The sequence below is a fragment of the Mytilus edulis genome, chromosome 3 (genome assembly GCF_963676685.1).
Source record: "Mytilus edulis chromosome 3, xbMytEdul2.2, whole genome shotgun sequence".
Taxonomy (NCBI): Eukaryota; Metazoa; Mollusca; class Bivalvia; order Mytilida; family Mytilidae; genus Mytilus; species Mytilus edulis.
The window spans coordinates 37,627,557-37,643,719 of NC_092346.1; the positions used below are offsets into that span (position 1 = coordinate 37,627,557).

General features: G+C 30.3%; 1 protein-coding gene and 1 long non-coding RNA gene across 2 annotated transcripts in view; both read left to right on the top strand.

Moving 5' to 3' along the window:
- Positions 1-333: 333 nt before the first annotated feature.
- The window catches only part of LOC139516397 (uncharacterized), a 41,727-nt gene continuing 25,897 nt past the window's right edge, over positions 334-16,163 (top strand). Inside the window, exons 1-12 of the mRNA XM_071306471.1 lie at positions 334-1,341; positions 2,568-2,671; positions 3,475-3,579; positions 3,926-4,360; positions 4,873-5,179; positions 5,657-5,865; positions 6,291-6,396; positions 9,581-9,678; positions 10,007-10,282; positions 10,763-10,967; positions 11,582-11,676; positions 12,349-12,520. Of these exons, the coding sequence (XP_071162572.1) occupies positions 1,011-1,341; positions 2,568-2,671; positions 3,475-3,579; positions 3,926-4,360; positions 4,873-5,179; positions 5,657-5,865; positions 6,291-6,396; positions 9,581-9,678; positions 10,007-10,282; positions 10,763-10,967; positions 11,582-11,676; positions 12,349-12,520 (2,443 nt within the window). The 5' untranslated portion in view covers positions 334-1,010. The remainder of the gene's footprint in view (positions 1,342-2,567; positions 2,672-3,474; positions 3,580-3,925; positions 4,361-4,872; positions 5,180-5,656; positions 5,866-6,290; positions 6,397-9,580; positions 9,679-10,006; positions 10,283-10,762; positions 10,968-11,581; positions 11,677-12,348; positions 12,521-16,163) is intronic.
- Positions 7,578-9,007, top strand: LOC139516398 (uncharacterized). The gene is made up of 3 exons (XR_011662952.1): positions 7,578-7,694; positions 8,261-8,329; positions 8,874-9,007. It is a non-coding gene; the product is annotated as an uncharacterized lncRNA (long non-coding RNA).

Genomic DNA, 16,163 nt, shown 5'->3' on the forward strand with positions numbered 1-16,163 from the left:
AGGGGATATATGCAAACGATGAACTAAATATATCACCCTTTGTGATTTCTTTAATTTTGTATCATGTTGAAACTCTTGATAAAGATTAAGTTGAGAGAAGAATGTTAAAAGTTATTATTAGTATCATTACTGTCATCTTTTAATGACCAGGGAAATTTGGGAGTCCTTAAGTTATGCTCTTCTATTGCATTTGTTGTTGGTTGATGACATTTGATGATACTTATTGCATATTACAAATTTTGGTGATATTATGATACATTTTTTCAAATAAAGTAGATAGAGTGTCTCCCTCCATCTTGGATTTTGAAAAAGTAGATAACAATCGATCTAGACTTTTAACACCAGTTCTCCCTAAGGATCAAACTCATGAAGACATGAATGTTCATAGATTTTCAAAATTTTGTGTAGGGACACTTCATTTGGCAATAGTAACTCAAAAATGTATTCAGATCTGATAGAGTTGTTGTGGTTGCTATGGATACAGCATGTCATATTTCTAATATTGAAATTTAAACCAAAAAATGAGTTTCTTGATAAATGATACAAATTGCAGAGACTTTGTTTAATTAAATGAATATGCACTAAATTAATAATATTAAAATGGCCAAATAAAAATTTTAATTTGTCTAAATTTACCTTGGAGGTCTGATTGATTGTATGAGAGCTCAATGTATAGGGCTTTGCATTGTTTTTCTTGAAAAACTTAAGAATTTTCACAGGAAAAATATATTGAATGCACCAAACATCATTAAATTTAGTATGGATATTTTAAAATAAGCTACCAAAGACAATCAATTAAGAAAAAATTATTAGTGGGGTAAATACTATTTTTTTTACAATAACCATTGAAAGTTTTCAAAAAAGCATCATTTTTGTCAAAGAGTTACTTCCCTTTTATTGCCTCATTTATTTAGAAGCAAAAAACAATCTATTGTCCATAACAACATAACAGACGACAGAAGATGGTAATATGTGTGCACCTTGTTAAGAAATAATCATCAAACAGTGAGATGAATTGTAGTTTAAGTTGTTTTGACACATCTGTGTGTTGTAGTAGTTCTTTTGAAAGCCTGTGTGACATAGATAGGGAAACATCAGACATAGTATTGTCAGAAGTTGGTCTTCTTTTCTGTCAGAGAACCAAAAACTTTTCAGTTTGTAATGTACATTTGGAGAAAATCTTGGTTAAAAACCGGTCTAAGAATAAATCTGTTCGATGTGCTATTCCAACACTGCTTTCACACCATAAGAAGACAGCTCCACGGGCGGAGAGAAACGTAACAAAGGATGCAATGATGAAGATTCACAGCAGTACTGGCATTGTACTGGCTATTGGAACCCGTAAGTATTATAAAAATGCATTGCCAATCATTTTTTGGCTGATCAAATGCCTTATAATTGAATATAAATATATATGGATGATCTGTATTTTAAATAAAATATTTCTGGCCCAATTTCATCTTGAAACAGATCTTGAATAAAGTAGAGGTTGAACCTTCAAAAATATTTCGAAATTATGAATGAATTGACAGTGATACTAACACTGAGTCGTTGATTATGATCATACATCATCTCTTCTAGATGTTAGATTGAAAAACAGTACTTAAAATACCTGAAAATACCTTCACAAACATATCTATACTTTTTTTTTTGAACAAATGTCAAATTACCTCCCTTTACAAACTGTTAGGCTAACAGGAGTTGCCACTAACGCCGTTAAATTTTGCTGTATAAAATATTCTGAGTTTTAAATGACATAAAAGACAATAAGCACACATCAAATTATTGTATTTTATAAAAAATAAGTAATTTGTAAAGAAATATTTGCTAGAATATTATCTAGTATGCAAATGTAATTTACCTTAAAATAGTATCAGATAAAAAGTATATGATATCTAAAACTCCTGTTTACAAGAAATTTCCTGACCCACGGCACAAAATATTTAAATGCTCACCAATCGTCTTCGGGCACCGAGCCGACCGTGCGAGGGCTGAAAAGCCAGTCAAGGTCGTTAATCACTTCCATATATTACAAGAAATAAATGTAAAAATTTAGTTGAAATGTATATACGTGACCCACAGTATAACACACAGCATCAACATTTAGTTGAAAACCAGTATATTTTATTACTAAATGGGCATCTCAAATAATCCATAACCTATATAAATTGTAATCCTCACAGAGTTTGTATTAATGCACTCAATTATCTACTGAAACACAATATGCCTAATTTTATATTTGTTGTGCCTCTTGATAAACTGTTACTGTTGGGCCTGATAACCATAAAGGAGGCAAATTCGCTTATTAAATAATTTTTAATCATTTACCTACTTAGTGCTTTTATTTCTATATTTTGTTTTTATAGCAACTTTATGTAAGACTAGTATGTGCATTTAATACTCTTTTTTTTTTTACAATAAGCAACAATGTATTCTATCAAGTCAACTTCCAACTTTGCAGAGTTTTATTGCTTATATTTATTTACTTTCAATAAAATGTATCATAATATATTGTATGTATGTTTTTTTTAAATTATTGAATGTAGCATGGTTTTTTTTACAAACAGCTATCTGTTCAAACTGCAGAAAACACTTGTCATCAGGCAAACCAGATGAACATCTTGAAGTTTCAGTGCCAAGTGAGGAAATCTCTGTAGAGACATTGTCAGAGGTATTTTGTATATTATTATACTGTATTAAAAATAATAATAATATATATATAATAATAAATATATAATATATTGATAAATGATTTTTCATTTGATATTAATAAATTGCATTTAATGCTATTATTTCAATTAGAAACCCTTTTGATAAAGTATGTTATTACACCAAAATAGTAGAAAATATTGATGAAATTTCAAAATACTAAATACTGTTATCATTTTTTTTATAAAACACATATTGACATAAACTCAGTATTTGAATGAATAAATGTAGATATTCAAAAAGTCTATCATACTACATCTTCTTTTGTTTATATTTAGATTTCATAAAGATTTTTTGCTTTAAAAGTATTAGAGTAACAGAACAAAAATCAATAAAAAAAAATAGAATTGGGATAGAATTGCAAATGAGAAAACTCACCACTTCAAACCAAATGTTTGTTAAGAAAATTATATTTAGTAAAGGTTATACTATAAGGCTTTCAACACATAGCAATTTATTTTCTATATATAAATGTTTTATGTTTTGCTGACTTTTCTCTATATCATTAATAGTTAATGTACAAACTAAAAGCACTTAACATAATTAAAAAAAACCCTGAACAAATAGATATAGCACACACCTTCTTGAAACCAAAGGCAAAATGGTTTTTTGCCAAATACAGCCAAGTCAGGTTTTCATGAACACACCCAATAGCAAAACATAAATATAGAAAATAAAAAAATGAGTACAAATATGGTAGATTATTTAGTTCAATTATGTTAATGAAGCTCTCATTTCATTATTACCGTAATTTTATCTTTTCAGATTGACTATAACAAACATTTAGCTTTAAACATTGATGGAGAGAAAAGAGAAGACAAACGCTACAGTTCTGATTCATGTACAAAACTTTGGAATGATCACCAAAAGGTACTTTTCATTTTAACATTATAACAGATAATCTAATCTTTAACATTAACAAATAAATTTTAAAGTATTGAATTGATATATATTGGATTTACACAATAAGATGAAGGCATGTCAATGAGACTACATAACCATATGCCAAATAAAGGTTTTGACACAAATGTGTTGGCTCCCTTATGAAAATAAAAAATGAGAATGCAACCAGGCACCAATGTACACTGTGGACATATTTTTCTTGTTGTATTGCATTTTTGCAAAAGTGTGAGTTATTTGTTGAGTTGTTACAGTAATTCATGTATGATTAGGCAACCAATTCAGAATATATTACTTAAAGCATATTTTCTTTTAGGAAACAGTAACAGATGGAGAGAGTCAAACAGAGAGTGAAAGTATGTGCTTAGAGACAGGTGACAGTCAATATTCAGAGGCATCAGTTTGTGTGATGGACAAGTTACAGAAGCTGAATTCCTTCCTGGCAATATCAGATGTGTCACCTGTGAAGGAAAAACTGATTCCATTATCATCATCTACAGATAAAACCAAGCAGAGATGCCTGTCAAAGGCACTAGAGTGTATGTCAGCCATTTGTGAAACCATCTGCCCTGGTGAGGGAGATTTGTTGTTCAAGTCTGTGATTTCAGCACATAAACCTGAAAAGTCCTCTACACTTGATCAAACAGCACTTATATTAAGGGACATATATATTTCAGCCGAAACATGGTCATTAAGAAGGCAAATTCTTTCAGTTTTATCCAGAAATTACAGCTTTAATGAGGTCAGAGAGGTATGTTGTGTCTTATTTGCAAGTTGTATATATCATATATATATAATTTTAAAAAGAAGATGTTGGTATGGTTGCCAATGAAACATATAACTCTGATCGAGAGACAAAAATGACACAGAAATTATCAACTATACGTCACTGTACAACCTTCAACAATGAGCATAGCCCATATCACATAGTCACCAGCTATAAAAGGCCCAGAAATGAGCCAAAATATTTGTCACATGGAACTTATTTGAATATATTGCATTATAATGGAGATAACTGTATTGTGTTTAAAGCCATGGCCTTAGAAAAACATATTTTATTAACGCAAATATACATATATATATTGGTTTACCTAGCTTCTCTACACTTCGCTTGGTAAACTGAAATTGCAAGAGTAAATTCAACCTTTAACGATGGGAAAGCTTTAAATACAATACATATATGTTCAAATTTTCCAGATATTTTTTTTTATTGATAGTATTTATGTTGCTTTTATATCTATTCAATTTTTATTGATTTTTTAGATGATACCGGATCTGACAAAGTACCGATTTTATGCTGCCAAACTGCACAGTGATAAAGTAGGCTGTGGCCTCCCTGTGTCCAAAGGAAGACTAACGAGAAACAAGATAGATATAGCAGATTTGGAACACTTTATAGATTTTATTATCAGTTCAGATGTTGTTAAAGATCTGCCTTTTGGTATGAAGACTATGAAGCTTACAACTGGAGAGATAGTCGCTGTGCCAAATTTGATTCGAAGCCTTGCACCTTCATCTCTTATTAATCAGTTCATTCAGTTCTGTGATTCAGAAAATGTTGGTCATTTAGGTAAGTTTATAAAAATAGATAAACACTTTTAAACTTATATTTATTTTGATTTGAGCCCACTGATGAAATTTGTAATAATTGACAAAACTCGCATCTGGTGTTGAACAAATTATGAGCCTGGTACCTAACTGATAAGTATTGAACACAGATGTATACAGCTGTTATCAAATTATAAATAAAGGGATGAAAAGAAATTGAGAGTCATGAATCAGTTATATATAATTCCATATGCATGTACATAGTAATCTAGTATTCAGGTTGATATAATATACAAGAAACATGGGCACCTTGACAGCTATATATTGCTTGTTAATTTGAAAAAGACATTGCACACATAAAACAGATTTTTTCTCAGAAAAATAAGGATGTTGTAGTCATTAATATATTGATTTCATTCATAATGACAATAAAAAAAATTGGTGTGTTATCAAATTGAAATTTATATGTGTGTAATCAACTATAAATTTGTAATTGTAGGAAGAAGCACAATGTATAAGATCCTTAATGACTGTGCTGCCTCAGTAAGGAAATGTGTTGAGGGACTTGACTATTACATCGCAGAGGGTGGAAAGGCATTTCAAGATCTTGAAACCATCATAGAAAAACTATGCATATCCAGTGAAAAGAAGAAAGAACTGAAATCCAAATTGCTAAACGGGAAGCGATATATCAAATCAGATTTCAAGGTATTTGAAAACATATTGGTAGTCTAAATCATGTTATAGGAAACATTATAATTAAACAAATTGAATGTGACATGTTAGCTTGTCAATGAGTGAACTACTGCTTGAGCTAGCTGTAATTGTCACCACACACGCTATATATGTATTGATACCATAAGGCACATTTGAACAATTTTGAATGGAAGTACTTCTTTAAAAAATAACAAATATCCAAGTTCACTCAAACTAGTAGGTCTGAAAATAACTATTAATTTTAACCAACAAATTGTTCAGTTGAGTAATGGAGACTCCTGTTTTCATTATTATGATGCTCACTGTGTTTTATTTTTTTGTATTTTTTTTTTGGATGTATAGATCTGTTAATCTTTTTTATTTCTTAAGTTTGGGACAAATCTTTCTAATGGTTTGGATTTTTTTTAAATCAAAAGGTACATATCCAAAGAGAGAATGCTGTTCCAGATCATTGCCAAATGTTTGCTCTAAGTGATAGTGAAAAGTGCTTCTCCCAAAGTTGTAACACCCAGCATAAACACAGTTCCCGTATGAGAATATTAGGAGGATTCCGCTTAAAAATAGCAGGAACCCAGGCGGAATCCACCTAAAAATTAAGACTTATAGACGGAATTAAGGCGGACATGGAATATTGAAAAAAATCCGCCTGAAGTATCAAAGACCTTAGGCGAAATATTTACTACTTTCCTGTTGAGTTAACAGGATTTCTTTAGTAAAAGAAATATCATAGACGGAATGCTGGACTTAGTATATTTGTTCAAGTTTGTTAGGAGGAAATTGGACTTAAAAGATTTTGTTCAAATTTATCAGGCGGGAATTGTACTTAGAAATTTTTTCTAACTTTTGAGGCAGAATTGTTCTTTTAATTTTTTTTTCAAATGAAAATGTATCATTACTGATGAGAGAGTGCATGCATGGTGATTATTTGGGCCATATAAAGCCAGTATTTGTACCCCCCTGAAATCCAACATATTTAATATTTTTATATTTAAAGAGTCTTAAAGATGGCATATTAAATTCAATTAAATTCAAATTGTGATAGCATTGTTAGGTAATTAATAACTTTATATTATGTGTTGCTATTTATATACATTTAAACATATAAAAAGTGACTAGAATATATATACTTATTTCACTAACAGTGATAACAATAACTTGTTTTTGAATTTTCCAACATAGGAATTGCAGGTTAAATTAATTTATTTTCAAGTACAATTAATCATTAAGTGTATCTCTATTTAATTAAGTAATAATCATGATAATACACAAATAGTATTTCCATGCAGTCTCTTTCTTATCAGTTAGTGATAGAAATGTTATGTAGGTCCCCCATCTGTTTTCCATTTGCCTCTGTGAAATGGACAGGAAATGATATGTACACACTCAAGAGTTGGGGCCTTATGAAGGAGACCACATTGCTTTGTACATTTCTCTTAAATTGCTACAGTCCAAAATATAAAAATAATAGATAAAAATTGGTGAATATTATTTATTTATTATTATAAATCAAATATTTAAGATTTAGGTAATTAATAGTATAATGATTAGGGAAACATTTCAAGGAATCAAACAACTCCCAAAATAACCCCAACACTCAGGTCAGATTCAAAATTTGAACTTGCAGACATTACAAGAAAATATGTCTTAAATATTTATCTTGACCAAAATATGAATTTTACCATGGATGTAGAGTTGTGGACTAAAAAGAGCCAAAGTATTCTATTGACATTAAAAAGTGCAGATGTATATATTCTTCTGATGACATGACTATTGGATTTGTGAAGATTGATGTTTTCATATATTTTGGATTGAATCTTCTGGTAAGTTGAAATTATGAATATAAGTATTTCAACCTTTTTGAATATTATGAAACTGCTATTTCCTTCAAATAACTTGTGACATATATAAGTACCATGTAGGATCAAGAAAATATCTATATAAGACCATTCAATTTTTGCATAATTACATCATGTTCATAATTACTGTGGTATTTGTGTATGACACAAGACTTATATCTTTAAGACAATCTCTTTTATATGATATTATTTGATAGTTAAGTTTTGGCAAAATTGGAGATCTGTTGTATGACTGTAATAATTAAATATATATAATAGACATCTATTCCGAAAAAATCATAAAGTGTTATCTTTTAAAATTTAGTACATATGTACTCAATTATCATGATTATGGATCAAATTTAAGATTTTTAAAATGGCAAGACAAACATTTTGTACATGTAAATGCGGGCCTATGATGTTAAAGTAAAATAAAAGACCAATACTACATGTACTAATCAAAGTAAAGAATAACCTATACACTTCATGCACAGTATATGTAATAATTATTTTGTTTAATTGTAATAAGACAATTTTTTTTTATATTTCAGAACTGGTGAAACAAAAGAAAATTGTTTTCTGATAGGACTGAAGAATGGACACATTCAATCAGACTTGGAGTAAGTAGTTTTATAATGAAAGAAATCCTTATGAATGCTTTTTAAGTAACTTTTGCACATATTGGACTTTTAACAAATTTGAAAAAAATCAAAAGTTGTAAAACCATCTGTAATATTTTTTTGATATAAACATGATATATATCTTTAAAATTAGCAAATTGAAAACAGGGGTTACAGCCCACAGGTCTTATTTTATTGAGAAAATCCCCAAAACAGGTCATAGTAAATTCATTATAATTATCTGCCCTTGATTTTACAAGGATTTTTTTCTTAAAATATAATTACTCTTTAAAACATGCTTAACATCTTATTTTTCATAGTTTAATCTTATAATTTCAAGTTTTAGATGTTTCTGTTGTAATATGTATATTGAATGATATATGGTAAAAATAGTAAATTCAGGTCAATATGTCAAAATGAAGGAAAACCCCACCTACTTAGGCAGCTCACAATTTACCTGTATAACATAGAGAAATTTGTCAAATTCCTTTTAGTTAAACCAATAATGCATGGTAATTTTAATTTATGTCCTCTTTTTTTTCAGGTTATGTTACTGCTTGGTGCACAAAACACAACAGATCCATGCAAGATGGTCATATCAATGATGCTGTTACAGAGCAAATCAGTTATGCACGAAATAAATTCAGGAACTTGTGATAATAATTTATATTCAAAGAACACTGAAAAACCCTTAAAAATATGACTAATAACTGAAAATGAAGAAATTGTGAAGAACTAAAAATGTCAAAATTATACATACATGTATAGTAATTTGTAGTTGCTTAAATAAATTCGATCAAGTTTGATAACATTTTTTGCATTTTATTGTATGAAGGCCTAGTTTTTCTTCGCAAGAAGGCATGGCAGTGGTAAAAACCTGAATCTTTGGAATGAAAAAATTCTTTCATTGAAGACAGAATTTTTTCATATTCTTAAGGCGGATTTTTTTTCGAAGGCGGATATATTTTCCGTTTCATTAGGCGGATATATTTTCCGTCTCTTTAGGCGGATATATTTTCCGTCTCTTTAGGCGGATATATTTTTGAGAAAAACATTTTTCCTTCTAATTAGACGGAAATTTTTCCTCCTAAGACAGGCGGATAAATTTGCATATTTCGGCTCTATTCCGCCCGTAACCCGCCTGGAATCCATGTAAGAAAGATTCTTCGTGTAAAAGTGGACTTTAAACGGATTCCCTCTAAAATATCCGCCTGGAATCCGTGTAAAAGACGCCTGGATTTTTTCGTACAGGTTGTGAACAGTGTATTGACTTGGCAGACTTTTTAGCTGAAATAAGTACTCTAACACAGAATGGTACATGGGACAATAAAGATTCCATTGTATTCCAGGTAATTTTTATCACCTTATTTTTATTTCCTTAACTAAATGGAGAAGTATACAAAGGAATTTTAAATTGTCTTAGCTAATTATCCAATACTGTTGTCCAAACCATTACATTTAAGTACAAAACATTATTTAAAAACTCTTTTTCTCCAAATTGCCAACATAAAAATGCAGTAACCTCCCTTGATAGACATGAAATGACTTCGGTGAATTGCTTTGAGATTGATAGTATACATGTATGTAAGGGCTTAGGTTGTTGAATTGTATTTAAAAAGAAAGACTGTGTGTTAATTAGGAATTATCCACTTTTCTTACCATAACTTACTTTTTTAGGTTGAAAATGCTGTAGAAGCTATAAAAGATTGGAAAAGTCATGCTATGAGAGCTAGGAATCAAGAAGGTGCAAAACAAGATCTACTAAAGAATTTAAATGAAAATCAAGCACTTATCACATGTGACTGGGCAATGAAATTTCTACCACGCAAATTTAGAGAAGGTCAGAGTGACTGGTTCGGCAAACGTGGAATCAACTGGCATATTTCAGTAACTTTATACAAACAAGGGGAAGAACTAAAGACAATTACACATGTACACATTTTTTCATCCCAGGTAATAAAAAGATTTTGCTAGTTTTTCTTAAAGAACAAAACTATTAAGGGATACAATTATCTATTAATTCTAGTTTTCAGCTTTTGACGGTTTTTGAAAAGATCGAAATTTCTTCAGATAATTTATTAGCTTTAAGAAATCTTTTGGTAATTGGAAAATGTTCTTTGCATATAAGTTAGGCTAACTTTTATTCAACTTCAATATCAGAACTTTGAAAAAAAAATTGTAATTTATTTCAATTTCTGTAAATTCATAAATTATTGCAAAAAATGTGTCCAGGTTGTTTCATCTCAGTAATTCATAAAAACAGACAATTACTTTCTGAATTCACAATAAATCATTTTGCTATAATTAGGATTTCCTTTTTATTTATTTCTGTATCATTTTTGAGCTGCATTATTTAAATTTACAGCACAGATTAAGAAGTTTAATTCAAATGGCTTTTTACATGTAATATAACATTGTCATGATATATTTTAGATATCTCAAGATGGTTCTGTTACTGCTTCTGTGTTGTGTGATGTAGTCCATGATCTGACAAAACAAGTACCAAACATACAGGAGGTGAACTTCTTCTCAGATAATGCAGGATGTTATAAGAACACAATGATGATGGTAGCGCTTAAAGATGAACTAGGAGATAAGTTGAAAACATACAACTTCAGTGAAGCACAGGATGGCAAAGGTAAAATTTCATAGTTTTCAACTTGGTTTTTCAAAAGAAAAAATATTTCAATATAAAAAAAGAAAATGTGGTATGATATCCAATAAGACAACAATTATAGATAACCGAAAGGCCTTCAACAATGAGAAAAACACATACCGCATAGTTAGCTATAAAAGGCCCCTAAATTACAATGTAAAACATTTCAAACAAGAAAACTGACGGCCTTAATTATATAAAAAATTGAACGAAAAACAAATATTTAACACATTTAAACAAACGACAACCACTGAATTACAGACTCCTGACTTGGGACAGGCACATACATACAAGTCAGCTTTTGATTGAAGGTTTTTTTTGTTTTTTGTTGTCTTCAGATGGGAAAAGAATTATCAAAACTTATTTTTTGTAACCTGCAGCTGCATTAATGTATTGTCCAAATTGTATACATGTATAATGGACTAATGGTACTTATGTTAAACAATTTAAAAGGTCTCAGGTTCTGTTCCTGATATTCGAATTTTTGCATTTGCAGAAAAACTTTTTTTTGTAGTTTCTGACATACAAAATGTATATGAATATTGATTTTGCAACCATTGCATTCTATGTATTGACTGTTTACACATGTTTTGCAGGTCCATGTGACCGCAGGGCTTCACATATCAAGGCATGTGTTAGAAGATACATTAATGAGGGACATGATGTCACATCTGCAGAGGAGATGAAACAGGTGAGTCTGAATAAAATACTTTAGTTTAAATTTAGTGTACGAAAATTTATATGCAAACATTAAGAGTAAGAAGTTTACATAGTCAGAAGTATCCCAATTACAAAAAGATATAATGTGTTTTGAATGTCTTGATGAAACAATGAAACAAATCTCCATCAGAGATATATAATCAGATAAAGTCACTGACACTGTATAACCTTTAATAGAAAACAAAAGTCATTACTGCATTGCATGCTGTACAGGGCTGAAATAAGTGAAAAAAAATTTTTGAATACCTTAAGAAAAATTACAACCTAATTAATGGTAACACAAATTAGCAAAATAACAATGCATCTGACTTGGGACAGGCACACATAGTACTTTGCAAGGTTTAACATTGCTTGCTAGTTTGAGTTCATCCCTTCCCTGAATAACATGTTACAGATCATATATAAACACAGTTCATCAAAAGTGTGTACACTACAGTAAAAATCAATTAAAATGGCATAACGAACAACAAACAATAAACTGAAGACACAAAGTATCATTTGAGAATTGGTATGCATTAATTTCAGCCAAGACGTTATGCATAGTTATATGATAAGAGAATTGGTATTCATAATGCATACCTAGGAAGCTATGCACTGTTATACGCATAGCAATTCTAATTTTCATTTCTGCTTCTTTTTACAGGCTATAGATGTTAAACAGAAAGGATCATTTAGGGTTAGAGTTGTTGACATTGTTACTAATTTGGATGCAGAGAAGTCACAGATTAAACCAATTACTGGAATTACACAATTGCATAATTTTTCTTTTGATGTAAATGGAATAACAGTTTGGAAGGCATATGGAATAGGAGGAGGTAATAAACAGAATTATGAATCAGACTTATGAATTACTAACAAATGTAGTTTTATGTCTCAAAGAACATCATCTGCTTGTTTGCCATCGTTAACATGGTTAAGTATGGTGTACCATTTGGTTCAAAAGGTATTTTTATCGATTAACCGGTACTATTATCGGTTAATCGCTATTTTTATCGGTTAACCGCTACTATTATGTCGGTTAACCGCTAATTTTATCGGTTAACCGCTACTTTTATGTCGATTAACCGCTAATTTTATCGGTTAACCGCTGTTTTATCGGTTAATCGCTATTTTTATCGGTTAACCGCTTTTTTTATAACATAATCAATTCTAATTTATAGTGTATACACATAATAACTTATTATCTTAAATGAGTAAGTGATTGATGGACAAATTGTATCGCTCAACCTGTTAAAACAGTAGTGTGGATTGTTTACGCCTTCCATATATCTATTGTTGGCCAATCACTCCCACCCAAGTTATAGAATTGTTAATCGGCAAACGAACACACAAAATTTTAGTGTTGAACACGTAGCAATTCTATGTAGCACATTACACTTTATTGTATGCAACAATTTTTGTTTTATTTATTTTATTTTACACTTTTAATACGACAAAATGTATTGGATTTCATGGACCAATACTAAATAATTATGACGATGTTTTAAATTTAAATAGAGGTACTTGTATATACTCCACTCCTACAATATAAAGGTACAAATCTGTATAAATGATAATTCGATTGATGATACCATGTGTAATGAAGACGAGAAACGTAATCTTCTAACATGCACATATATTAATTTTGTCTTATTTTTAAAAAAAGAAAAGGAAAAAGTGTCCGCTACCATATTTCGCCCACAGACATGAAACAGTATAGATCTATCATACGTTTTCTATATCATTGAATTACGTTGTTGATATTCAAAAACTCTATCAATAAAATTGAGAAAGGAAATGGTGAATATGTCAAAGCGACAACCACCCGACCATAGAGCAAACAACAGCCGAAGGCAACCAATGGGTCTTCAATGTAGCGAGAATTCCCGCACCCGTAGGTGTCCTTCAGCTGGCCCCTAAAATATGCATAATAGTACAGTGATAATGGACGTCATACTAAACTCCGAATTATACACAAGAAACTAAAATTTAAAATCATACAAGACTAACAAAGGCCAGAGGCTCCTGACTTGGGACAGGCGCAAAATTGCGGCGGGGTTAAACATGTTTATGAGATCTCAACCCTCCCCCTATACCTCTAGCCAATGTAGAAAAGTAAAACAATAACAATACGTACATTAAAATTCAGTTAAAGAGAAGTCCGAGTCTGATGTCAAAAGATGTAACAAAAGAAAATAAATAAAATGACAATAATACATAAATAACAACAGACTACTAGCAGTTAACTGACATGCCAGCTCCAGACCTCAATTAAACTGATTGAAAGATTATGTCTTCATCATATGAATATCAGGTACAATCCCTCCCGTTAGGGGTTTAGTATCATACTATCATAAAATATATGAGAAGAACATAACCCGTGTCATGCCAACAACTGTTTTTTTAAGAAATGCTTTAATTCAATAGTTTTTTAATAAATCACTTGAAGAATGTATCTTCTCTATAATTGTTTTATTGCAATTGTTATTGAAATCTTAAAGAAAAGGTGGATATAGCATCCACGTTCTGATTTATGGCCGATATATGTAACAAGTCGTGATGGTATAGAGCAATGGAGAGAGTGTTTTAATAAGAAAGTTTAACTGTATTTAATAACGAGAAACAAACGTGTTATAAATATTGTCAAAATTCCGCCTAAAATGGCAAACTGTTCATCAACTCATAGAAATGTATATACCTGGTGTTTTTTTAAGCAGTTTAATTATAATTACTCAGTCTAAAAAAAATAAGCTACTTCTATTTTTTGATTTTTGTCTGACTTTTCTAAGTTATTTGATAACGTTGGATAATAAACAATCTGTATTTGGTCATTTTCCCGCTGAAGTCCTTCAAGAATCAGTAAAAACTAAGACTAGAATATTTCATATAAACTAATGATATATTTGATTAACTCGTTTTATTAGTAGATATTTTTTCTGATGATGTTTGGACCAGCATCTCGGTCTTAATACACTGCCAATCGAACCAGGTATTGACCACGAAATAATAAGTTGGACGAATGGTTAAGGGAATGGCAATGTATTTTACAATTTAGATAAGACGGGAGTCAAAGTATAGTTACTAATTTTACTTTCCAGATCTAAACTTTATTTTATAAAGCCAGGACATTCCAATTGCTAAGTCATATAAACATTCAGTGTAACATTTGACACTGAAATGGGACACTCGTATATATTGAATTCTTAATTGACCCAACATCTTCTTTCTCTTCCCCTCTTCACCAAACCCTCATTCGTACTATTATATATATATTATATGTACTGCAAATATTCCTGGTTATATCTTTATTTTTAAGGATATACTGCATACTGCTTAAAAATTTGGGAGCATCAGTACTTATAACCGGGGAAATCAGGAATGGAAATAGGATGTTCGGGGACTATTTGTACATTAAGGATTAAGTTAAATTGCAAGATATTTTTATAATTTATCATTTTATTTTGTGCAATGTCAACATGAATTTGTCAGTTTTTATATTCGAAAAAAAAATTCATGAAATAAAAACAATATATAATATACTCAGGGTTTTCTTATTGAAACTCAACACTTTGAACTTAAATCATCTGCATTAGAATCAAAATACAGAAAGGGAAGGTCATGGTGTAACTTCAAGGCAATCCTATCTTGGAATATTACTTACTAATGACACAATCAATTATCTTTGTCAAATTGATCATTTCCAGCTATTTAGATAAAGGTAGAGTTTATATTCCTCCAAAAAGCTTCCGTCTCGAAACGCAGAAGTTAAAACAAATACAACAGTGACCACAGGCTGGATCAAATGAACTTTAATGTTATTTCACCTGGAAGACCAATCATATCACAGTGTGGTTCGGTAATTAATCGGTCATGTTATAAGGTTTTATTTTGATGTTATGTTAAATTCACGATTTCTGTAACTCATACAAAAGCCTTTTTTTCTGAAACTGTGATAAGAGTGTTAATTGCCAATCTCAGAAAAGATCCGTCTGAAGTAAATTTAAAAAACACTTACCGTTATCTTGATGATATTTTTGCTTTAACTAAAAAAAAAACGCATTTTCTGCGGAAATTTACGCATAGGAACTTGCTGAAAATAAATCTTTAATATACAGAAATGATTGTATTTTGCTAGATTTGAATTATTATATTCCAATTTCACACGAAAAACTCTTACTATTCAAAAAAGAGACGATTTTTTGTTCTTTGTTGTTAATTTTCCTTTTTTTGACACAAAGTTGCTTTGGACCCAGGTTATTGTGTGTATTTTCTCTCTATATGCCGGCGTATGCAATAGGATATTAGATTTCAAGTAACGTAATTTATGTATAATTGATATAAAAAACAAGAGTGCACACACTGAAATGTCTCGCCTTCTTTACTAATCATTGATATTATGTTGATAGTCCTAATAATAAAACTTTATTACAACTGTCACATAAACTTAACATAAACCAAGAAAACTAAACATTGACCTTT